Raw genomic sequence first — 25,225 nt, forward strand, 5'->3', positions numbered from 1 at the left:
GAGATGGGGATACATGAGCATCAGCTCGGAGGATAAGGGGTGCATGAATAGGGCCATGTGATGTGCAAAGTGCTGTACGGATCTGTGCTGTAAGGGTCCGTGTGGGCGGTTAGCTCAGGATGGAGCTGTTGCCTTCCCAAACCTGAGGTCTGGCCATGCCACACTGGCTTTGCTCACACTCCCTAATCCATGTGCAGGGCTGAACCCTGGCAGAGCAGTGTTGCCAGCCTGGGGCTTGGCCCTTCCCAGCACTGGGGTAGAGCGGGCACCTGGGGTTAAGGCTCTCATTAAAGTTGCTAATCACCAGTTGTACCCACTAGAGCAGGGGCTCTCAACCTTTCCAGACTACCGTACCCCTTTTAGGAGGCTGATTTGTCTTGCGTACCCCAAGTTTCAACTCACTTAAAAACTACTTGCTTACAAAATCAGACATAAAAATACAAGTGTCACAGCCACAGTACTACTGAAAAACTGCTTGCTTTCCCATTTCCCCCATAGAATTGTTATACCAAGAAAAGAAAAACCAGCAGGATCTTATTAAAGGGGATAAGGCAATAAGCCGCATTTATTGTGAATACAGAAAGAATCATAGTGAGCAGTCAGTTATAACTATAAGATTCCATTCAATTTCACATTCATTCACACACACGCAGGTTCTGCAAGGTTGTTATCACAGTTACCAGCCTTAGAATTGCTCATGCCAAGCCACTGGCCAGGTGGCCTGGACACGAGGAGGGAGCAGGGCCTTATCAGATTCACACCTGATGCTTCTGGAAGTTGGTTTGCAGAATCAGTTCAGGGTCTGTTCTCATAGGGATCCATCCTCATGTATTTGCCTCGTCATGCTGTTCTCATGTTTGAAGTGGTAATCAATGACTGGTCTCACGTTTGAAGTGATAGTCAATCACGCAGATGGCACAGCAATGCCGGAATGACAGTATGTTGTTACCTTGTTCTTCGGCCCTTCTGTTCTTGGGGCAAGTACGCCCTCAGGGTTATCGGGTTATCTCGTCCACTGTATTCTTCAGCCAAACGGTCTTATTTTAAGGCTGGCACCTCAACCTTTAATTTTTCATTCCTCATTCAATCACACGTACAATCACACTCACACTCCAACGTGTATCCTGTCACATCTGCGTTTTATCACTGACCCATCCTTTAACATAACCATTCTGAAATCAGTGGGACATGGCAGACTTCAATAAGTCTATTCATCCCACTTGTTACATCTAAAAGGAAACAAACAAGATAAGCATGCAAGAGCGGGGGGTTCACAAAGCTTATTCTGGAGTTCAGGAAAACAAAGTTGTACCAGCCATAAAGGCCAGCTGTTATCTTGTAACTGTTAGAACAATCTCTTAGTCTCTGGATGTGCGTCTACAATTAACAATTGGGGGGAGGGGTAGCTCAGTGGTTTGAGCATTGGCCTGCTAAACCCAGGGTTGTGAGCTCAATCCTTGAGGGGGCCACTTGGGGAGCTGGGGCAAAATCAGTACTTGGTCCTGCTAGTGAAGGCAGGGGGCTGGACTGAATGACCTTTCAAGGTCCCTTCCAGTTCTAGGAGATGGGGTATCTCCATTATATATATAACACTGACCTTGTAAAACTGACAGGCAGTTTCAATCAACCCAGACTCAACAGGGTGGCTGAGAACCATATTTCTTTCTAATGGTCAGGCCAAATTCTGGGGTCTGCTGTGGAGTCACTCTTTCTTACGTTTCCCATATCAGAAATATACCAGTTATCAGTCTAGTCCAACATAATTATAAAATAAACCAATTAACATTTCAGTGTATAGTATATAGAGCAGTATAAACATATTGGGTGTTTGAAATTTTAGTTTGTACTGACTTTCCTAGTGCTCTTTATGTTGCTTGTTGTAAAACTAGGGAAATATCTAGAAGACCTGTGTGAGCCCGGGGGTACACACACCCCTGGGTGAGAACCACTGCAGTAGGGGGGGTTTGGAATGTAAGGGTTTCTCGGTTGACAAGCCAGCGTGCTGGGCTGCACGGCTCTGGCTGAACATCGCACTGACACACACCCACGGGGCACAGCTCAGGTCACTCACAGGACCAGAGCCATCCCGGGGCCTTTGCCGCACGCAGCACTGACATCTGCCCCTTGGCTGTTGACAGACCTTTTTTTTTGACCCTGACACAGCTGCATGGTGGGGGCAAGGCGGGAAAGCCTCCTAGAGCCCCACATGGCAGTGAGCACCCCCTGGCACTCCCGCAGGAACTGGGGAGTCCCAGGCTGGAATTCCAGCTGAGGAGTCTGGAGACTCAGGTCTTTCACAGCCCCTGTCTCTCACACGGATTTCAAATGGCAGTGGCCAGCTTCTATCTGACCCTGTTCTACACTGCACTGAACAGCTCACTGGGCACTGGGATGGCGAAGGAGGAACTCAGGGAGGTGCTGCTCTGTTGTGACAGTCCCACAGCCAGCTGGAACTGCCATGTGCCCCTGTGCTGCACACAACAGCCTTGGAGAGCTTCTCAGCTGGGGCAGAACCCCCGTCGCCTGCACCAAAGCACTAGGCCGTGATGCCTGAGCTAACGGAGAATCTCTGCTATTTGTTAGCAGTGTAAGGCCCAGGACAGCCGGGGGAACCACAAGAGGTACATGGTGCACATACACACCAGCCTGTTCGTTACACACTTGCTGTGATAAACACAGCTGGCCCTCAGAACCCAGCTGTTCAGCTCTTACTTCTGACATCAGCGTCAGAAATCCCTGTGCACCAAGTGCTTCCACCCTGTAACTTCCACAGTCTTTGCTCAGGCTTGTCTGAGATGGGATCTTGGGACCTGTCATTCCCAAATCCAGAATTCTCCTCCGAGAGCAACAGGCCCCTCAGTGACTGTGGCACCCCCTCCTCATATGGGACTTTATTCACGGGGATTGAAGTGGGCTCCTCCCTACCACCAGCTGAGCTGGACAAGGCTCTGAATGGTTTAACGGCAGGACACGGCCGAACAGTTCGACTCCACTTCAAGGCTTGGATTGGGAATATCTTTCTGTATTATTCCCTGATTGTTCTAAACTTACATATACACTGACAATACGGCTTTACTTGGTGTTTGTATATGTTTTCTCTTTCTTTATGTAGGAATTAGATGCAGTGCTCCTGTCAGCTAATGTCTAAGTTATCATCTGTAAAAAAAATCTAGTGTGCCTAGGTAGCCCCTGGAATCATGGTTAAACCCCCCCCCCAATCTGAAATGATCCCCAGCCACTGGATGCTCTAGGCTCTCCCCTCCTTGCCTTACCGTTCAGGCCTCTGTGCGATTGCCTTCCAGGAGACTGGGCATGCTTAGCACTGGGGTCTGGGAGGGGTCAGCCTTCTCAGCACACACAAGGGGCCTGGGACTAGTACATCTGGTCAGACACAGTGGCTGTGTACACAAGGGCCAGACATCGGGGGGGGCTGGTTCGGTAACAGATAAATCCCCATCTCTGCCCTTGGCAATGACTCTTCCTAGCCAGATGCTTGGTCCGGGGTTAGAGCACTTGCCTAGGCCCTAGGACACCCAAGTTCAAATCCCTGCTCTGTCCCAGCCTCCCTGGGTAACCTTGAGTGAGGCTCAGGGCCTGCCCTGTATGATGGGGTAAGAACACTTCCTTCCTCCGGGGGGAGTGTGAGGATGAATGTGTTAAAAGGATTGTGAGGAGCCCAGTGTCAAAGTTAGATTCAGGACTCACAATTTGTCAGACCACTCTGTTTATTAGCACAGCGCTCTGCTAATACACTCAGATAATGTGAGCACCATGCAAGACCCACACTACCTTATTTTATACAGATAAAAAGGGCGCGAACTTAACAAGAGGACAAGGAAAGCAGAACTGACAAGTTTACCTGAGGCTAGACATACATATTCAATTTCCTTACTAACTTTTACAGATCTCCGGTTAATGTTCCACCATTAGCTTAAGTGGACTCATTGTTTATGCCTTAATGTTTCTTTTCCTGACACCTGTATTTCAACATTCCTTATTTCGGCTTAAAGGTACATACAGCATTTCTTTAATCCATTCTATTTTTACAATAAAATTAATTCTACTTTCACACCAGTTAAGCACTGGACCTGGAGTAGGTGACATCTCTGTACATCCGCACTGAACCCCGGCCTGTCCTGTTTGCAGGACGCTGTTAGCTCCCTAATTCCCAGGTTCTTGGGCACTCAGCCTTGTAAGCTGCTCGGTCCCCCTCTCTACCACCAGGCCTTTGTTCTCATGCCATTAAGCAGCAAAGCCTACACTGCCTGGCCATAGGCGAGGTGCCTCCCAAGGGAAATAGCAGAAACCTAAGTGCTTGGGACAGTTCTGTGCTGGTGGGAAAGGCCTGTGTGCTAGGGAGCTCTCACAATCACTCCGGCGATAAGGGACAAAACAAGTTTCTTGAGCTTGACTGGCCTCTCGTGGCTGAGATTATTGATGCTCCGAAGCCCAGAGGGTTGCATGTGGAGATGGCCAAGACTCTGTATGTGTTTTCTCTCTTTTTAGCCTTACTAAAGATCACAGGAAGAGACCAAAGTACAACAAGCTACTTGTGAGTATCTGACACAGAAATCCGACCTCCCGTCTCCCCGAGCTGCAGGGAGAAATGCCTCAAATAAGGCCCCAGCTGCGACCCTGCTGCCCCATTTCATGCTGTACCAGGGTGAGCCTAGCAGCAGGTTCACGGAAGGCCTTGGTGTGATACCACATACTGCACACAAGGCTGGGGGGGCCCTCTGGGTTGCAGGGAGATCTCGGCCGCAGTCAGGCTGCAGTGAATCCGTCGGTCTATTTAAACATTTGCACCACTGCAGCGCCTCTACATCAAGCTGAATAAGCAGCAAATACGAAATTTAGTATTTCCCACTTCGAGTGAGTGGGGTCTAATGGTTAGAGCAGTGGGTTGGGAGTCAGGACTCCTGGGTTCTAAGCCCTGCTCTGGTGGGGGAGTAGGGTTTAGTACAGGGGTGGGCAAACTTTTTGGGCCGAGGACCCCATCTGGGTGGGGAAATTGTATGCAGGGCCAGGGCAGGGGGTTGGGGTGGGAGGGAGTGTAGGGTGTGGGAGGGGGTGCGGTGTGCAGGAAGGAGCTCAGGGCAAGGGATTGGGGCAGAGGAGGGGTGTGGGGTGTATGAGGGGGTTCAGGGAAGGGGGTTGGGGTGCAGGGTGCAGGCAGGGGGCTCAGGGCAGGGAGATGGGGAGTGGGGTACTGGAGGGGTTGGTTCAGGCTCCGGCCTGGCACCGCTTACCTCAAGGAGCTCCAGGGTGGCAGCAGCATGCACCGGGGCCAGGGCAGGCTCCCTGAACGCCTGCCCTGTCCCTGGCCCCGCGCCGCTCCAGGAAGCGCTGCGGCCCCTGGGGGAGGGGGGGTGGAGGGCTCTGCGTGCACTGCCCTTGCCGCGCCTCCAGGTACCTACCCCGAAGCTCCCATAGAATCATAGAATATCAGGGTTGGAAGGGACCTTAGGAGGTCATCTAGCCCAACCTCCTGCTTAAAGCAGGACCAATTCCCAACTAAATCATCCCAGCCAGGGCTTTGTCAAGCCGGGCCTTAAAAACCTCCAAGAAAGGAGATTCCATCACCTCCCTAGGTAACGCATTCCAGTGCTTCACCACCTTCCTAATGAAATAGTGTTTCCTAATATCCAACCTAGACCTCCCCCACTGCAACTTGAGACCATTGCTCCTTGTTCTGTCATCTGCCACCACTGAGAACAGCCAAGCTCCATCCTCTTTGGAACCCCCATTCAGGTAGTTGAAAGCAGCTATCAAATCCCCCCTCATTCTTCTCTTCTGCAGACTAAACAATCCCAGTTCCCTCAGCCTCTCCTCATAAGTCATGTGCTCCAGACCCCTAATCATTTTTGTTGCCCTCCACTGGACTCTTTCCAATTTTTCCACATCCTTCTTGTAGTGTGGGGCCCAAAACTGGACACAGTACTCCAGATGAGGCCTCACCAATGTTGAATAAAGGGGAATGATCACGTTCCTCGATCTGCTGGCAATGTCCCTACTTATACAGCCCAAAATGCCGTTAGCCTTCTTGGCAACAAGGGCGCACTGTTGACTCATATCCAGCTTCTCGTCCACTGTGACCCCTAGGTCCTTTTCTGTAGAACTGCTACCTAGCCATTCGGTCCCTAGTCTGTAGCGGTGCATGGGATTCTTCCGTCCTAAGTGCAGGACTCTGCACTTGTCCTTGTTGAACCTCATCAGATTTTTTTTGGCCCAATCCTCTAATTTGTCTAGGTCCCTCTGTATCCGATCCCTACCCTCTAGTGTATCTACCACACCTCCCAGTTTAGTGTCATCTGCAAACTTGCTGAGAGTGCAGTCCACACCATCCTCCAGATCATTAATAAAGATATTAAACAAAACCGGTCCCAGGACCGACCCTTGGGGCACTCCACTTGAAACCGGCTGCCGACTAGACATGGAGTCATTGATCACTACCTGTTGGCCAGGGTTCCCCATTTCCGGCCAATGGGAGCTGCGTGGGGCGGTGCCTGGAGGCAAGGACAATGCACGTGGAGCCCTCTGCCCCCCCTCCTGAGGGCCGCTTCTGAAAGTGGCGCGGGGCCTGCGGTGCCACAGAGGGCAGTCCCGCGGGCCGTAGTTTGCCCACCCCTGGTCTAGTAGTTAAAGATGGGGGATGGGAAGTCAGATCCCTGGGTTCTATTCCTGATATGGGGAGAGGAGTGCAGTTTAGATGGGGGCCTGGGAATTGGGACTCCTGGGTTCTGTCCCCAGCTCTGGGAAGGGAGTGGGGTCTAGTGGTTAGAACGGGGGGGCTGAGAGTCCTGGGTTCTGTTCCCACTTCTCCCACTGAGTTTTTGTAATGCCTTGGACAAGCCTGTTCTCTTTGCCTTGATTTTACTCATCTTTTAGTTCTTTTTCTTTAACATGAGTCCCCCTCCTCTGTCCACTGTGCCATCCTGCTCTCCCCCGCCCCACCCCGAGCTGCCCTGCCGCCACATACTCACTCAGAGCTACTGCCTGCTGCAGTGTTGCAAAACTCATTGCAGAGAGGAGCACTGACAGATGGCAGTATTCTGCACGTCCTCGAGCGGTGTGCGTGGCTGTGTGTCCATGATTACATGTCTCGGGGGGGAGGGGGGGGAGTGCATGTGTGTTTGTCCCCCTGATTCCATCTCCCGTAAGGAATACTTGTGTGTTTTTGACTCTCTCTCTCCCAGGCAGTGTGTGTCTCTGTGAGTCCATCTCCCCCATGGCGTGTGCATGTGTGTCTCCGTGAGTCCATTCCCCCCCGGGGGTGTGTGTCCCTCACTCCTTCCTCCCCGCATGGTGTGTGTGTGTCCCCACACTGCTAGCGGGCTGTGTCCCTCCTCCAGTCCTATCCCCCCAAGATGCTATGTTCCCCCCAACTCCCCACCGTCTCCCATTCCTATGGGTGTTCATGCTCAGGGTCCCTCTGGCTTCCCTTCCAGGAACACAACTTCATCAAGCGTTACGAGACACTGGAAGTGGACGTGGCGTCTTGGTTCAAAGACGTCATGGCCAAGACAGAGTCGCCCCGCACGAGCAGCATCCTCAGCCAGCACCACCTGCCTTTCTTCACCAGGTAGCCACACGGCCAAAATGATGAGCCAGGGAGGGGGCCATACCAGCGAGAGCTTACGGCCGGTCACCGCCACAGGGTGGGGACGGGGAGGAGACCCATGGCAGCCGACCCCCCCCACACCTTTGCAAAGCAACTCTTCTGAGGCTTGGTTGAACCGTTCATTTCACCCGCCCTCCTCGCTCTCTCCTCCAGTGTTGTCAGGGGAAGTGGGAGGTTGTTTGTTTTCTCTGGAGTGTGGGTTTATTGCTTCCCTTCCGCTAGAGTCCTTGTGTCTCGGGCACCAGCGAGCCGACGAAGACAAGTCCCTCTCTATCTCTGTCCCATGTCCCCTGGATGGGAAGGCTCTTTCCAACTTGGCTCTGCATCTCCAGCTGGGTGAGAGAAGGCCCTTTCCAGCCTGGTCCTGCATCTCCAGCTGCTTGAGAGCCTGCAGCCTGCATCCCAGCCAGATGAGAGAAGGCTCTTTCCAGCCGGCCCTGCATCTCCAGCTGGATGAGAGATGGCCCCTTCCAGATGTGTCCTGTGTCTCAAGCGAGATGAGAGAAGGCCTGTTCCAGTCCTGTCCCTGCATCACTGGCTGGACGAGAGAAGGCTATTTCCAGCCCTGGCTTGCGTCTCCAGCTGGAGAAGAGAGGGCTCTTCCCAGCCCTGTCCCTCTACCTCCTTAAGACAAGAAGGCTCTGCTGGGAACCTCATACTTCCCTTGGTCCTGAGAGGCGGCACGTCACCTGTTTATGCCTCTCTCTTCACCCCTCCTGGCCCCCGAGAGACTTGGGGAATGGGGAAGGGAGGCTGGGACCCTCACTCATGCACTGTGAACAAAGACACACACATTTTTTTTACTACTTATTTATTAAGTTTGGACTCTGCAGGGCTGCGGGCTCCCTGCCATGCCCGTCCGCCAGCCACCTGCATTGTTGTTTTATGTCTCTCTTACTTTTCTCTCGTGTTTTGGGATTGTATTGGGGGAGGGGAGTGGTGGGGGAGGGGGCACCCGGGGCGTGCGGCTTCAGACTTCACCTAGGAGCTCAGCCCTTGCTCTCTTTTCAGTTAATTTTATTTTTCCTTGGGGGTGGGGCAGGGGTGGGTTTGAGGATTATTCTCGCCGGAAGCAGCTCAGCTGAAGTGATTTATGCTGATGATTTTTTTGTTAATTCTGTTTTTGATCTCAGGGGTTTTCCTGTTTCCTTTTTTTTTTTTTTTTCCTTGGAGTGCGAACAAAAGTTTTTTGTGTTTCTTCTGTCCGCGGCTTTGTATTTACCAAAGTGATCGCTGGGCTGCTGAGCATTGGGAGAACATGGCTGCATGTTGTTTTTCTTTTGCTATTTAAAAGGAGGGCGTGAAAGTGCAAAAAAAAAAAAAAAAAAAAAAAGTTAATTCTAGGGGGTAGAAACAAGTGTTTGCAGCCTGCAATCTCCTCCAACCGCGGCAGCTGCGGAGTTGTAAAAATCAAAGACACTAATGAAACTTGAAGTTGTTCTTTTCCCACCTCCTTCCTTTCAATCTTGTCAGAGCCCTGGGTTTATTCAGGCTTGTCCTCAGCTGGTGTGAAGGGCGTAGTGGCCACCAGTGGCCTGGTGCTGGTTCAGCACAGCTGCTGTAAGCTCCTGTCTGGCTTCGCCGGAGCTACGCAGGTGTATGCCGGCAGATGTGAATCAGTGCAGCCGTGACGTCAGCGGAGCTACGCTGCTTGACATTGGCTGGAGGAGGTCAGCCTGGCTCCACCAGCCTCCTCGATTTACGTTTGCTGAGGATTCGGCTGTTATTTGGTAGCATGTCACCTCTTTGGAAGCCTGGGGGTGTCTTGGGGGAGGGGGCTCCAGTCAGAGCTTTTTGGGGGGGTTGTTGATTGTTTGATTTTTCACATTCATTCTGATTCGCTGGGGACGGCAGGTGCCCTCAGCAGCTGTGGGAAGCAGGAGGTGGGGAGCGTAACCCTGAAAGCATGTGGGATGAGATCCAGTCTCCAACCTCCCTTGACTCAGCCTCCGAACGAGGCTGTGTAGCTCACAGGGGCTGTGGGTGACATTCAGCCCATTTTTAGCAGAGATCTCGTTTTTTTGCCTCTAGAAGGACTTGTGTTTGCTTCCTCTCCCACGCGGAAGGGAACGTGGCATGGGCTCCCCTCCAGCAGGTTTGGGTTAGGCTCACCATTTTGCAACTCCGGGCAGGACTGGGCTCTGCACTGCCCTTGCTGCTGGCTGGGGGAGCTGTACGTCACTCTGACAATGCCCCAGGTGCTCAGATCCTACCATGATGGGCAAGTTGCTTTACAGATCCCAACCCAAAAATAGTGACATGGAGAAGGTCAGGTGCCGAGCAGATTTGGGCTGCAGGGTTCGTTGAGATTCTGAGTCCAGCTGGCAGCTGAGAACCATATTGCACTGTTGGCCCCATTCCTCCAGTCCAGCAATAGACAGAAACCTCCTAGCAAGGGGGCCCACAAGCTGCAGGGTGGCAGCACCCATCTTGCCAGGCCAGGTCTTTTCTGTCCAGCACAGTGAAACCACTCCGTGCCCATAGTTCTCAGAAAGGGAGGTGGAGCCTGGGTGGGTGGAAACGTGGACACAGCTGCCTGGCAGTGCCTTGCACAATGCTCCGTTCTGTCCTGGGTGGGGCGGACCTGGGACAGCAGTTAAGCATCTGGGTAAAGGAAAGTGTGTATATTGGGTAGGTATGGGATTGCTGGTCTGGCTCTGCAAGGGGATGCCAGAGAGCATCCGGGGCAGGAGGTTGGGCACAGAGACCAGCAAAGTGCCTGCTTTATCTCGGGCATCAGCAGTGGAGCATTCTGCTGTCCCCGCAAGGTCAGCAGAATAGGGAGGCAGGAAGGATCTTCAAACCCAAATGCAAGTTCTGGCACAATACACCCCAGAGCCCCTCTTTCCCCACAGACAGGAGCTGAATGGGAGAGACAGCCCTGCACTAATGTGGCAGCCTGGAAACCCATCGGGCTGTTGGGGTGGGAGGAAGAGGAGCCCCTCTGCCTTATGGAGCGGGGGCATGTCTCCTTCTCGGGTCTCCAGGGAGAGCTTACAGCTGTTTGGATCATCAGTGGTGGATGGCTGTTAATAAAACAAGAGGAGCGGAGAGCAGCTGGCACAGGGAATGAGGGGAGCCCTCAGCTTCCAGCACACGAAGCAAAATCAGAAAGGTTGTCAAAGAAGCTGTAAACGCAGTGCAGGATACCACGTGTGGCCATTTCTGGGTGACTTTCTAGATGCCCTGAAGATTAGCCCTGGCCCAAGTCCTCCTTTGCCACCACCTCCCATCTCTTCACAAAGGGCTTGGCGAAGACTTCCCGCGGAACCCATCATTCCACCGCTCTGAGGAGCTGGAGCCTCTGGCATAGCATTGCAGAAAAGCACAGCACTGCCAAGCCAGCTCTACTCCATCCTTGCAAAGAAAATAGCCCTTGTGAGGCATTAAGGAGTTGTTGGTGTTGAATCCAGTCCTGCCCGTCTATTTTCCCTCGCATCTCTCCTGCTAAGAGTCACCATTGCCACCAGTCACTGCAGTGGACCTTTGCAAGAGCATCCAGCAGCTAGATCAATACAGTTTAACTCATCCTCACAATGCGGCTTGCATGGAATTTCCTAGCTGCAGATGGAAATTATGGGGCCAGCTGTATCCTCAGGAATCTAAGTCCTAAGAGCTATAGATTTTAGCTTGTTCTGTTTCTAAATGTGGAAGAGGCCCTCAGTCTAAACAGTGAGAATTCTGTTCCAGTGTGGATGCAGAATAGACTCAACAGGGTCCAAACTCTACTGCCCTGTGGTAGGCCCAGGGCGAAAGGAGAGAGTCCTCTGGTGGCACTTTCAGAAGCTGCTGCTGATTGGTGTAGTGGTGCGTTACAAGATGTAAAGGGAACTAGTTCTCTAGCCTCAAGGACTTGCAGTCTAAGGAAGACAAGATAGATGGGGATGAGACATGGGATGACAGTGAAAGGGGCATGGAGAGAGCATTGTTGAGGGAAAATGAGAGAGAGGATTTCTGGCACAGAAGGTCGGAAGGGTTTGTTACTGTAAATAGGAAGGTGTGGGGAGGCTGTTGGTGAACTTGGAAGCAAAGTATGTTGGGGATGGCAGTGAGTTTTAGGGATGCTTTGATTTGGAGGCGGAACAGGTAGCGCTGGATCTGCAGTCTCAGCTTAGTGAGGAAGTTTCAAAAGTTGAAGAGCAAACTAGGCCAGAGAGGATTGTGCAAGAGGGAGATTAAACCAGGGCAGGGAGCAGAGTCTTGAAGGGGAACCCAGTAGGAAGCTATGGAATGTAAAGCCATGTTTTACCCTCCACGGGTTGGGTGGCACTTGTGCCTTGCTCCAACTCTTGGCCCAGTGTCAGTCAGTGACAATCAAACCACTTATTTACCTCAGCAGTTGATGTTTCAAGTCGTGGGTTTGAGTGACGGAAGAGAGAGTTAAGTGCGGAACTCACTATAGCAATTTGGCCAGTGCCCGTCACTCCCCGGCATTAGCATGTTGCAGGGACTCCCAGGAAGGTTACTGGTGCACACTGGCTGTCCCTGCCCCTGGAACTACCTTTCCATATGATGCACATAACAGCTTCCATGCCATTTGCCACATGCACCCAAGAGACCCAAGCAAAGGCCACTCCACAAAGGGGACGCATTTGTTTTTGAGGTCAGGAGAAAGCTGTTGAGGGTGTTGCCGAGTGGGAGAGCATGAAAAGGAGAGAAGAGGATTTTCATGGACCAGACAGGACATATTGACTGGAGGTCCATCTACTGTGGAACTGGAGTGGCCTGGCTGGGGCTTTGTAGCGGAAGAGGTGGAGTTTTACAATGCAAGTATCCTCTGGAGAATCCAGCACGGTATCCACACACAATGACCACTGGAGGGAAGGTGTAAACAGCTCAGTCTCATTAACTTAACGAAAAGAAGGTTAAGAGGTGACTGACCATGGTCTGTAAGTACCTTCTCAGGGAGCAGATTTCTCAGAACAGAGGGCTCTTTAATGTAGCAGGCAAAGGCAGAATGAGATAGAATGGCTGGGAGCTGAAGAATTCCAACTGGAAATCAAGGCCCAACTTTTTAACAGGAATGGGGATTAACCAGTAGAACAGCTTGCCAAGGGCTGAGATAAATGCTCCATCACTTGGCGTTTCTAATTGCAGGCTGGACGTCCATCTAAAAGACACACTCAAGCCCAACCACAAGTTAGTGGACTGGATGCAGGAATCCCTGGGTGAGGCTCTGCCGGATGGTCTGATGATCTGATGGTCCCATCTTGCCCTATAGTCTATGAATAGCCAAAAGGGAAGTAGATTGCAAATGGGCAAGGGTCAGGAGGCCCAGCACACAGCCTTCCACTGTTCAGTGGGGATTTGCTGCAGCTTGGCAAGGCACATTGGGCTGGGTGGAGAGCAGAGGTGAGAATCAGAGGTTCGGGTTAGAACGCCGAGTGAAATGCAGCCCGTGCAGGGCAGAGCAGCGGGGACGGAATGTGTCTTTGGATGGTAGGATAAAGTGGAGATGGTGAGCAGAAGTAGAGAAGGGATTAGTGGAGAAGTAATTGCAGTTGATTCTTGGGGAAATGGTTTAAAATGCATTAGCAGGAAGCTGCCACAGAATAGTGTCAGTGGCAGGAATCGGGCTCTTCTTTGGCGCATCCAACTAGCGATACCCTCTGGCATGGCTGATCGTCTCCAGATCCAGCATTTAGGAATTTTGTGCCTGTGTATCTAATGAAGCATCTAGGCGGATGCTATGGCAGAGCGCTTTTCGGCGGGATCCGAGCAGTACCATGAACAGCAGAGCAGCAAACACTGCAAAATCATCCCTCGAGGAACCTCAAGATGCCTCAAGAGGCTGTAAATTCCTCACCAGGCAAGCTTCACATTTGACAACCACCCAAAAAACAGCCACCCGATCTGATGAGGCAGAGGTTTTCAGATTGGTTTCTTGTTGCTATTCAAACCCCTCTCGCTCTGTTTGATTAACAGCCACAGCTGTGGGTAAAATTAATTTACCAGGCAGCCCAAGAAGTCTTCAACACAATGACATTAGGCGTGCAAGGATTTGATTGTATGTGAATTTCAGCCAACAGAGAACCAGAGTCCACTACTCTCAACCCCTAATGTTCAAAAAACATAGATCAGGACCTTCAAAATCATGAGATTAGTTTAAAAATCAGATGATCATTTGGGGTTTCTTTTCATTTACCCTCTGGCTTTTGAGCCTTTAAGAGGGGGTCTCACTGTCAAGCTTTTCTAGGGCTAAAAATTCCTAAAAAAGCCGAGATTCTCATGTAATCACAGGACTCCAGAAGCTGGGGGCTTTAAGATATCAAATATTGCAATAAAAATATGGGACTTGACAACACTGACCTGAACCTCAGCTACTGTAAATCAGCGTCACTCTGTTGACTTCAGTGGAGCGATGCTGATTTACACCAGTGGGGGATCTGGCCCCATTGACTCTAATGGAATGATGGCCATTTACACCAGCTGGAGATTTTCCTCATTGACTGCAGTGGAGTGACACCAATTTACACCAGCCGGGATCTGGCGGAATCGGTCTTTGATTTTTAACTACTAAGAGTCAGATTTTTTTCATGTGCTCAGCTCCCCAAAACCAGGGCCAAGTCTTCATCAGAGCACCTGTGTAGGCACTTACCTGACATGACCCCTTGTTCCATGGATGCTGTTGGGTGCTGAGACCTTTTGAAAATCCAGATGTTTCATTTCAGTGCTGACATGAGAGCTGAGCTCTTTAAGGAAATGTGGCCTTTAAGGCAGGTCTTTTCGAAGGAGACCCTTGGTCTCGGGTTCAGGGCCCCGTTTTACTAGATGCTGCACAGACACATAGTGAGAGATTGTCCCTGCGCCAAAGACCTAACAGTCTAAATAGCCAAAAGGTGGGTGGGGAAACTGAGAGCCAAGGACACCCAGCAGGTCAGTGAGAGAGCCAGGAGTAGAACCCAGGCTTCCTGAGCCCCATTCCAGTGCCCCAATTAGAATCTGATCCTTCCAGCTCTACCCTTGAGGCTGACCCTGCCTCATTGATGTGTGTGATTTCAATGGGGCTGTTAATATGGGCCTCTCTTCCACAGAGCAGTTCAATGTCTACTTGGATCTTGCTGGTTTTGGGCGCTGAGGTGCTGTGCTAGGGTGACCAGACAGCAGGTGTGAAAAATCGGGATGGGGGTGGGGGGTAATAGGAGCCTACATAAGAAAAAGACCCAAAAATCGGGACATTCCCTATAAAATCGGGACATCTGGTCACCCTATGCTGTGCTGAATTGGTATCTTGAGTGAGGGTTGCTAGATCAAAGCAGTTATTGGCTAAGTGCTGAGACTGGATTGGATCCAGGATTTTTGCAAGGCATCACAGTTTTGTAGCGGGCAGGGGTTTGCGAAAGTACTGGCTTCCAATGAGGAGTTGTAACCTCAGAGTTTGCAAAATTGCTTCCAGTTGTCTTAGAATCGCTGACTGGTAGGGGGCGCAGTCCCACCCCCTTTCACTTCAGCTGAGATCAGGCCCTGCCTCTTAAGGGGAAACAGCACCACTTTTCACTCAATGTTTCTGACATTCCCACAATGATATAACCTAGATTGAACACAGACCCCATGGGTGGGGATGCGGTGGACGACAAAGATTTTTTCAATAGTTTAAACGTTGGGATGTTTTTTCAAGGAGAAGAAGAATTGCCAGGATGGTTGGGGGGGAGGGTAGAAAAATGCAGTTTTATTGCATTTTTTTAAATTATTTTTTTATGTTTTAATTTAGAACAAATCTCTGTTAATATTATTTTAATCCGGGTGGTTAAGTGTTCTTTAATCGCAGACCTGACATCTGCTCTTATTATTTTATATTTTTTCTGTGTGCGCGTGGGGGTGTGTGTGTGTGTGTGGGCAGGTGTGTGCATGCATTCAACTGGGGATTTTAAAGAAAACAAAAAACAAACAAAAAAATTCATGCCAAAGGTAGGGCAGAGAATAGCTGGATAGACAATTATATTCTAGGCATTAGCATTTCACTATATTATCTATATATTATATTATATTATTATTATTATAAATTCGCATGTTAAAAACTAATAGGCGTAACTTCTGTCTTATATGGAAAGAGACTTTAGCTTTTGATCGCTTGTACATTCGGTCACTCATCTGTCTTGATCCTTGGAGAGCTGACCTGAATCTAATAAGCTTTAGTAGTTTCACCAAGGTGGGGCTACTGGCTTTGTATCTTTTAGTAGTCACCAAAAAAAAGGAAAAGAAAAAACCTTGGGTGCAATTTTCAAAAGCACCTAAATAATCCAGGAGCCTAAGTCTTATTTTCAAAAGTGATTTCGGCACTTAGAGGCCTTGTCATTATTGAAGGTCAATGGGCTCTTAGGGCACTTTTGAAAATCGAACCCCCTGTCTTTTAAAAAGGTGTCATTTGGCCAAAGTTGAGCAGAGAGGTCTGGAAGCAGAATGACTGGCAGTCCTAGATCACGACAGCAAAAATCAATTCAGGGTACAGGGGGCACCACCAATCTGTGTCTTTACATTTCTTGCAGAGCTGGCTGATTCTTGCATCGAAATCCACCCTTTAACATTAACGTTACAGCGACACCAGGATTCTCACTCGCCGGCTGTTTAGCTTTAAGTTTGCTCAAATATCCCTTTGCCCTTCCCTCCTAACTCTCAGTAATTGCAGGAAATCAAAACCTTACAAATTATTTATTGGCCGTCAGAAACTTTTTGCGTGTGTTTTATGTGTCCTTTAAATGTATTGTATTTTTTTTTAAATCTTCCCCCTTTCCTTTACTTTTTGTGGGGTATATTGATATTTATCTAGCTGTCTCTCGATGTATATAGAGAGATAGATAAATATCAATATACCCAGATGTATATTTTGCTTAGAGCTGGTATGTGGAGTGAGGAGTAGGTCGGTGAAATTTTATTGGGGGGAATTGAGCATCCATAAACTCGGGAGAGAGATTTCCTCTCTCATATGATTTGGCAGCTCTACAGATAAAGTCAGATGGTTTCTTTTTATTCTCTCACTGTGCAGTGACATTTTAAAGAAGTGATTATAGCTGGGAGCCAAAAAATCTTTGCCCCTTAAAAGATTTTCCTAGAGTGCCGTGAATGGATATGGGGGCATTTAAATGGAACGTGGGATCTGCTTCCCGCCTTGGAAACTCTCTGAGAGGCTTACAGGCTGACAGCTCAGAAGAAGGGGGAGGGGAGTTATCGGGGAGCCAGCCTCCCACTGAGTGTGATGGGCGCTGGGTCTGGCCTGCGGTGAATGAGGGCCGGGAAACAATGATAGCAGGTCTAGAGGACAGTTGGGATTAGCACAGAGTGGGAGGAGCAAGAGTGTGGAAGTAGGAGTAGCTGGGGGGTTTGGGCATGGCCAGGATGTGTGGGAGGGGCCAGAGGAGGAGCAAACAGTGCAATCAAGGAGGAGGGTATCTAAGCAGGGAAAATTACTTCCCCAAGCTGGGATTGTAATGAATGCTGAGAGCCAGGATCCAGCATTTAGGCCATGGGAAGGACAGTGGGGGGTTCTGATGGGTTTCCCCCTTCTTTACTTGAGGCAGGAAACACCGGCTCCCACTTCCATTCTCTGGCAAGCCCAGCATATGTTCAGGGCTTTTTTGGTAGTGTATAAATAATGCTGTTTTTTTTACGCTGCGATTTAATTTTACACCAGTGTTGAAAAAAAGCCATTACAATAGGGGTTGGGTGGGGTTTTTGGTTTTGTTTTGTTTCATTTTGTAGCATCTAAATGTGTTAGCAATGCCAAAGCATTTAAAGATTTTAATGGGGCGGGGCAAAGAAAGCGGCACCGTGGCATTTTCAGGGCATCGCCTGGTTTATTAAAACTGCCTTGGATTTTGTCCAGTGTAAATTTCTCCACCCTCTTCCCCTCCACCCCCTTGACAGGGTAGGGAGAGTTAAACTGCGCCTCCTGTTGGCCGAGTAGAGGAATGTTCTCAGGTGTGAAGCTGATCTCCGCTCACAGTGCTGGCTTAAGGCCTCAGAATCACAGAAGTCACACTTGACCCCTGTGTGAACTGGGAGTCAGGACTCCTGGGCTCTGTCCCCAGCTCTGGGAGGGGAGTGGGGTCTAGTGGATAGAGCAAGGGAGCACTAGGAATCAGGACTCCTGGGTTCTGTTTTGAGCTTTGGGAGGAGAATGGGATCTAGTGATTAGAGCAGGGGGTATTGGGAGTCATGACTCTCGGCTTCTATCCCCAGGTCTGGGCTCTAGTGTTTGCGGTAGGGAGGACTAGGAGTCAGGACTCCTGGGTTCTGTTCCCGGCTCTGGGAGGAAAATAGCATAGAGCAGGACGACTGGGAGTCAGGAGTCCTGGGTTCCTAGGCCTTGTGACGAGATCAATTTCGCTTTGTGTGTGTGTGGTTGTTACGATGGTTTGCGATTTATGCGACGCTGAATTATTTCCTAAATCCCAGGATCTTGAAGGAGGCAAACTCTCAGCCTGCAGCATTGGGTCGTGCAACATTCACCCCCCTTTTTGCAAATGTTAAGTGTGCTTCGTGACTTTCAAAGGAGCGAATCTGCGTCAAAGGGGTGGTGGAAGGGCGGAATCTCCTGCGCAGATATTGTTAAAAAAGCATCTTTTGCTAAACTTTCCTCTGGAAGACTGCATCTTCCCTAGCAAACAAGGTGTCTTAACGCATGTTGAATAAGATCCCAGCAGTTTATAGTTTTCAGACGTGTTGGCAGATTGAGGGGGATGCCTCGACCTTCTGGTTTGTGTGAAAACTACACAGTGCTTTGTCTTCCCTAGGATCTTACATAACACGGAGTAAGAACACACCTTGTTTCTTAGTGAAGACACCGGCCACTGTCAGAAGACAGGGTACTGGGCTAGATGGACCATTGATCTGACCCAGTTTGTCCATTCTTAACTGATGGAGCTCATTGGGATAATAGACCTGTGGAGCACCAGTCCCCAGCTTGGAAGGAGCGCTCTCTCCCTTCCAAATCCAGGAATCACGTTGACATGTTCACGGATTGTGTATGTTATCCCTGAGCATGGGCGTCTTACCTGGCTCTCCCAAGGTGTCTGCAGTAACTTTACTGGTTCTTAGTCCCCTTTTCTCCCTCACTTGTAGTCCAGACGACATGTCAAGGTGGTTGTCCCTCTGCTACCAACCAAGCTGGTCTGGTTAATCTCAATGGGTTTCTTGGATTTAAAAAAAAAAAAAAGAAAGAAAGAACAAAAAACCCACAAAATATTTTAAAAGGAAATTGTTGCTTATTTTAATAGGTTTTTTTTTTACTCTGTTGTTTGTAGAAACCCTCTTAGAAGCTTGAAAATAAAAAATTCTTTCCCTAAATGGTTGTCTCTTTTCACTCAGCAAATGTCTCAGTATGAAACCTTCTGTTTCTACAACCTCTTTCTTCCCAAAGTGATTGAATCCATAGGGATCTCCTTGCCCAGCAGTGAAATGCAGCCCCGTCTGGGTGAGATGCCCCAGTTTTTTAATGGCACACGGCAATGCTCCACAATGGGCAGCCCTGAAATGCAGCCCCCTCTCAGCTGAGATACAGCAGCTGTTTAATGGCACACAGGAATCACTCATGCAGTGCTGAAATGCAGCCACCTCTGCGTGGGATGCTTCAGCTTTTTAACAGTTGCATAGCAACCGTCTGCAAGTCAAAAGGTGAAGAATCATGGCTTGATTTGAAAATGGAAGGGGGTGGGGATTAGGGTGACAGAAGGTAATTTACTCATGTTGGAATTAACCCAAACATCGGGATTAACTGAATCTTGAGTAGGATAGCGCCACGAGCTCCTTACTGACCCTAAGCAAGGACCTTGGTTTTATGTTTCATTGGAAAGGCTAAAGCCTATTTACCAGGGAATTGATAATGTTCTTCCTCTGGATTCAAAAATAAAACTGTATCTGGAGAGGTGAGTTGAATTAAAGGTCAGATCTGATAAAGTGCTAAAACGGAAAACCATTTTTACACCATGTCTGGGGCAGCTACATAGATTTTTGCTACATTTCCAGAAATTGTTCTCTTGCCGAGGACCCCCACTGTCTGTTAAAATGACAGCTCTGTTCATGAAACAAAATAATTTTCTGTTACCTGTGAGGGTGGGGCTTCCAACTGATTTGTTTAAAAAAAATGTCATGCTAATTAACACAAAAATTGGTGCAAAAATAATCATTTACAATTTACCTTTCCAGTAACGTTTTTGTTTGATTGGTTGGGGTTTTTTTTGTGTATGTGGGTGTCTGTGCTCAGCGGGATTTAAATGTACAATTTTTACCATTCTCATGCCTCTTCCTAAAGGGATGGAGGAGCCAGTTGATAGGGCACGGGATTGAGAACCAGGACTCCTGGGTTCTATTCCAGTGTCTGCATTACTGTGCCACTGTAGGTAAGTCACTTCACTGCTCTGTGCTCAGTTTCAGTCTTACCAACCTCAGGAGTTCAAAAAAAGCGTGAGTCAGGCCCTGAAAAATCAGGTGATTGGTTTAAAAATCCAGAGGTGTTGGTTGTGTTTAATAATAAATGTTTGACGGGTGTGTGTGTGATTTGCCTTCTGGGTTTTGAGCCAGCAGGAGGTCACATTTTCACGCTTTTCTCCTCAACCACAAGGGCCAGAAACTTTTTTTTTTTAATGAAAACTGAGATTCTCACTCAATCACCTGGCTCCTGGAGCTGGGGCTTTAAGAAAAGCACCAAATACTGCAAGGCTCATGACAAAATCCTGAGAGTTTCAGCACTACAGTTTTTAGCATGTTTGGGTCTCTCCGAAGGGATGGATGGGTCAATTGAGAGAGCCCAAGATTTCGAGGTAAGACTCCTGGGTTCTATTCCTGGCTCTGCGTCACTCTGTGGTTATAGGTAAGTGTGCCTCAATTTCTCTCTTGCCAAATTGGGCGTGTGCAGGAAATGAGGCTGATCTGTCTTGTTAATGGGAGTTGCTCGGAACTTTAAAAAGCATCCACAGTTGGGGCCAGTTTCCCCACACGTGGGGGTGCGCAGAATCTGTCCAGAGGTGCCACCGTGGGAGCTGCTGGGGGCTTTTGTACTTTTGAAAATTCTTTACATTCCCAAATGGGAGCTGAGTCCCGGACAAGCTGCACCCTCTCCATATATCTCACAAAAAGCCTTTTGCAAACATAAATTCTTTTAAGATTTGCTTGGGTGTCTGCCTCTCACTGTGCCATCAACTGAGGCCTCCCTTGTCAAGCAGCATCGGAGGGGGGAAAAATATCCGTGTTGTGCAGAAATTGTGGCAACAGGGTGTCAGTTGTCAAGAGCCCTAAGCTTTTAGTCAGTAGCAGCAGCTGCTGAGCTGCAGAGGTAGGTGGAGCAGCCTTGAGAGGGGTTTAGTTGAAATGCTTTTTTGCAATGGCTTGTTTTGCTGGAGAAGTTAAATGCAGTCTGTTCATTAGGGCCTGATCCAGCACTTAGTCCCAATCAGGATCGAGCCCTTAACAGGGGTGGCTCTATGTTTTTTGCTGCCCCAAGCACGGCAGGCAGGTAGCTTTCGGCCTGCGGGAGGTCTGCTGGTAACACGGATTCGGCGGCATGCATGCTGGAGGTTCACCAGTCCCGCGGCTAGCTGCCGCCGAATTGCCGCCGAAGCCGCGGGACTGGTGAACCTCCCGCAGGCATTCCGCCAAACTGCTGCCCTCACGGCGACCGGCAGGCCGCCCTCTGCGGCTTGCCCCCCCAGGCACGTGCTTGGTGTGCTGGTGCCTGGAGCCGCCCCTGGTCCTTAAACAGCCCTGGGAAAACATCCATCATTTTAAAATTGTCCCAAACTGTCTGTCTTCCTCCATAGCTGCAGGCTTCAATGCAGGTGTCCACTTTTTAAAATTGGAGGGGGTGCAGAGAAGAGCCACCAAAGCGATCTGAGGAGTGGAAAAGAAGAGTCTGGTTGGCTCACCAAAAAGAAAAGCAAGCGGTGACTTGATTATGTCGTAACCCACTGGGCTCTAACGGGCTCTTCAGTCCAGTGGTGAAAGATAGAACAAGAGCCAATGGCGGGAAGTTAAAGCCAGACAAATTCCAAATAGAAATAAGGCAGGTTTTTAACGGGGAGGGAGATTGATCAGTGGAACAAACTCCTAACGGAAGAGGTGGATTCTCCAGCTCCCAACGTTTTCAATCCAGACTGGCTGCCTTGCTGGCCGGTGCATTAGCCAAACTCAAGTTCTTGGGCTCAGCAGTAAATGGGTGAAATACACAATGGCTTCTGCTATACAGCTCAGACCAGACAATGTAACGGTCCTTTCTGGCTTTAACCTCTGTGAATTCTACCTCCTGCATTACCCTGGTAAATGATTTCAGCATCTGTCCTGATGCAGGAATCAGAACCATGCCTCAGCCTCTAGGTGAGGTGGTTGCTATGGCTGCAAACAGAGCTGGACGGAGCCCCTGCTCCCTGGGCTGGATAGTTCTTTTCCCCTCCTGCTTCCGTGAGATCCTGAGCTCCCAGGACAGGAATGCCCCGAATTTGAGATTTGCCCAACTGACAGTAGCTGAAGCTTGACACCCCCAGTCTTGTTCTAGATGCAGCGGGACTGGCCTGGCTTGGGCAGAGAGATGAACGGCAGAAGGGTGTTCCCGTCCAATCCAGGCTCCAGGGACAGAGGCCGGCTGGTTTCCTTCTCTCCCATCTAGTTTTAACCTCCGTGTCAGTGTGGTTCTGTGCACAAGCGAGCCAGCAGAAATGACCCTTTCTAACACCCAGCTGGGCTCCTGCCCATGCGTGCGTCAGAGCCAGATCTGCTGCCTAGAGTGACAAACTGCAGAGCCAATGCAGCTATGGGGAGAGTGATCTGGAGTCTACACCTGTCAGTTGCCCCTGTGCATTACCCTTGATATCAATGGGGCCATGCAGGGGTTACTGGGGGAATCATGGGGGGGGGGGGAGCACAGGAGTTACTGAGGATAGAATGGTTAGTGATTGGGTTCCTGACACTGCAAAGAAGCTTTTAATAAAAATCCAACTTTTATTGTTATTCCTGACAGGTTTAAAAATCCCCTTTAGCAAAACAACTTCTGGGGCCTAAAATGAGAAGCAACAGGGTCCAGAGAGCAGCTGGAGCCAGTCAATGCTAAAGCACAGGGCTGGGGGTCAGGACTCCTGGGAGGGTGGGCGGATCTAGTGTTTAGAGCTGGAGGGAATAAGCTAGCGGACAGGACTCTGGGAGGGCAGTGTGGTCTAGTAGTGAGATTGAGCCAGGACTCCTGGGTCCTATTTCCAGCCCTGAGTGGGGGGTGTGGTGAGGGTCCTAGTAGTGGAGTAGTAATTGGGCCTACAAAGTTCCCGCTCTTGGGAGCCTAACTGGGAAAGTGGATAAAAGTTCATAACGTGTCACAACAACCTATAACAACTAAGGCTGATGGGGAAAGCTGCAAAAGGGAGACAGACAGACAGAATCAGTCCAAACAAAAAGCCTCCTGATATCACTCAAGGATTGTGTTACGATCATGCCCGGTAAACAATGGGCGTGTGGGACCAGACGTCAATGAAGTAAAAATTGGTGTGTCAGAATTTAGGCTTTGTTGGGGAACAAAATCCTGAGGGGATGGGCTAGGCCTTTGGGGGTCCTTAAAAAAGGGATTTTGGGTGGGAAATATGGTTGTGGAAGTGGGAGCCAGAGTGCAACAAGTGCTGAGGGGAAGGAGCGAACTTCATCGTCATGGCTGCCACCCCCGCCCGAGATGCACCGTGACACGACTGGGCCTCCTTGTCCTGCTCCTAAGAGGTGTCCAGGCCAGAGAGAGTGACCCAGACGACATCGTCACCTGCACTGGCTCCGGCTAAATCCCGACCCCACCTGGGACGTGAGACCATTTCTTCACCTGCCCCCTTCCCCTCCACGTGTCTTTTCCCTTCCCCATCATCTTCTCTTCCCTCCTTATGCCTTCTGGCTGAGCCGGAAAAGACTATATTTTGCAACACTGCTGTGAGTCTGTGACCAGAGGCAGCTTGAAGCACTGTCCTAAACCGCCCAATGCTGGTACAAGTTTGCCAGGTCTCAGAGTGGCTGATCAGTCCCTGCCGTGACTCAGTTTCTCCAGCAGGGAGGTGGCAAGTGAGAGTCAATGCCAGAAGGAGAAGCTGCATTCCTTGCATCTTCTCTTCACTCTTGCATGTGTTTAATGTGCTTTTCTTTCATGCATTACCTGCTTTTCTTTCTTTTCTGTGCCTTTAATAAAAGGGCAAAGGGGTGTTTAATGGGCTGTTTGCTGTGGGACTAAGCAGGCTGATGTCTGGTTACCAAACCCCAAAGCTTAATGTCAAGCAGGGGCAGGGTCACATTAACATCTTTCACTCTTTGGGACCTTCTATTCCATCTAGATTAACACAACAGCCGTGAGCCAGGGACTGAACCAGGACTCAAGGCTCCTAGTCCCAGCTCTGCCACTGACTGGCAGTGGGACCTCGGCCAAGGCTTTTGAATCCTGTGCCTCATTTTCCTCTCCTGGGGGTAGCACATCCCTGCTTGCTGGGCTGGTGTCAGTGAGCAGGCCCTGGGAGATGCCCTGCGCGGGTGAAGCAGACACGATAGGCCCAGGCTGCTGGGAAAGGGTGTGAGTTGTTTCATTGTCCTAGCTAGCGATCCATGAAAGCTGCTGCAAATTACCTGTGTTCCACCTTGCAGCCCTTCCCCTCACCCCTGCCATGTGGGTGGCAGCGGGTCACAGCGACCCAGGGTTTGGCTGCATGGCGCGGAACCCAGCACCTCTTCCACCCTGCCTGCGTTACTCATAAATCCACCCACCTCTGGGGCGACCCAAACTCCCCCTTTGGGCAGCTTTTTCCTCCTGGCCTCCTTCCGGGGCAGGGACAATGGGGGAGATTGGGACCTCCCACCTCCTGGCGCTCAACAGCTAGGGCGACATGAATGCAACAGGGCTCAGCCTTGCCAGAGGTTCACCCCCTGCTTGCCTGGTTACAGACAGGCAGACGAGTGGAGTTACGCTGGGAGACCAAACCTGGAAGTTTGCGTCCAGCTCTGGGGTAAGGCACATCAACAGTGGACGGGGGGTGTGGGGGGGTTCACTTTGTTGATAAAGAGCATTTCTCTGTCTGTGCCCTACCCGGGACTGGCATCTTTTTGAGTGGGGGGCGGAGAAGGGGCTGGGATGCAGATCTCCTGGGTTCTATGCCCATTTCTGGGAGGAGAAGGTTGGGATCCAGGACTCTTGGGTTCTATTCCCTTAAAAACAACCATTGGGAGTCTAATCCCTCCCCTCCCCTGCCCTCTGGTAACCTGACCCTGGGGAGTTGTTATTTTTAAACCTCCAATTGAGCCAGATTATTTGTATTCTTCCAATTATTTTTAACTTCGCTGCAGGGAGCAATGAATCCAGCCAGAGCAAAGGGACCCGATGGCCATGGGTCTCTAAGCCCCAGGAACCCACTGCTTCCTGGACTGGCATAAAAGAGCCAAGATCCCTTTGCATCCTGTGCCCACAACCACCTGGAACCCAGGAGTCCTGGCTCCCAGAACCCCCCACCACCTCAAAGCCTCTTTGCTGTTCTGCCCCGGCAGCCTGCGCGTGAGTGGAGTTTGCAATGACCCTGTTCCATGGGTGCTGAATGTGAGCAGGGGCTGGATTGGGGTCTGGTCCCCTCCCAACTTTGCGTCTGTCCTGGATCCAGCTGGCACCGGATCAGA

The 25,225-nt window shown here is 50.1% G+C and overlaps 1 protein-coding gene across 4 annotated transcripts in view; it reads left to right on the plus strand.

The window, feature by feature from the left end:
• The window catches only part of MAP2K7 (mitogen-activated protein kinase kinase 7), a 65,356-nt gene that overhangs the window by 36,639 nt on the left and 3,492 nt on the right, over positions 1 to 25,225 (plus strand). For 2 of the 4 annotated variants that reach the window (XM_054012995.1, XM_054012996.1), the window contains 2 exons: positions 4,507 to 4,552; positions 7,449 to 7,582. In XM_054012995.1, coding sequence (XP_053868970.1) covers positions 4,507 to 4,552; positions 7,449 to 7,582 — 180 coding nt within the window. Of the gene's footprint in view, positions 1 to 4,506; positions 4,553 to 7,448; positions 8,537 to 25,225 lie in introns of those variants that run through there. The other 2 variants (XM_054012997.1, XM_054012998.1) reach the window with 2 other exon arrangements.

This window comes from Malaclemys terrapin, chromosome 23 (assembly GCF_027887155.1).
Source record: "Malaclemys terrapin pileata isolate rMalTer1 chromosome 23, rMalTer1.hap1, whole genome shotgun sequence".
NCBI lineage: Eukaryota > Metazoa > Chordata > Testudines > Emydidae > Malaclemys > Malaclemys terrapin.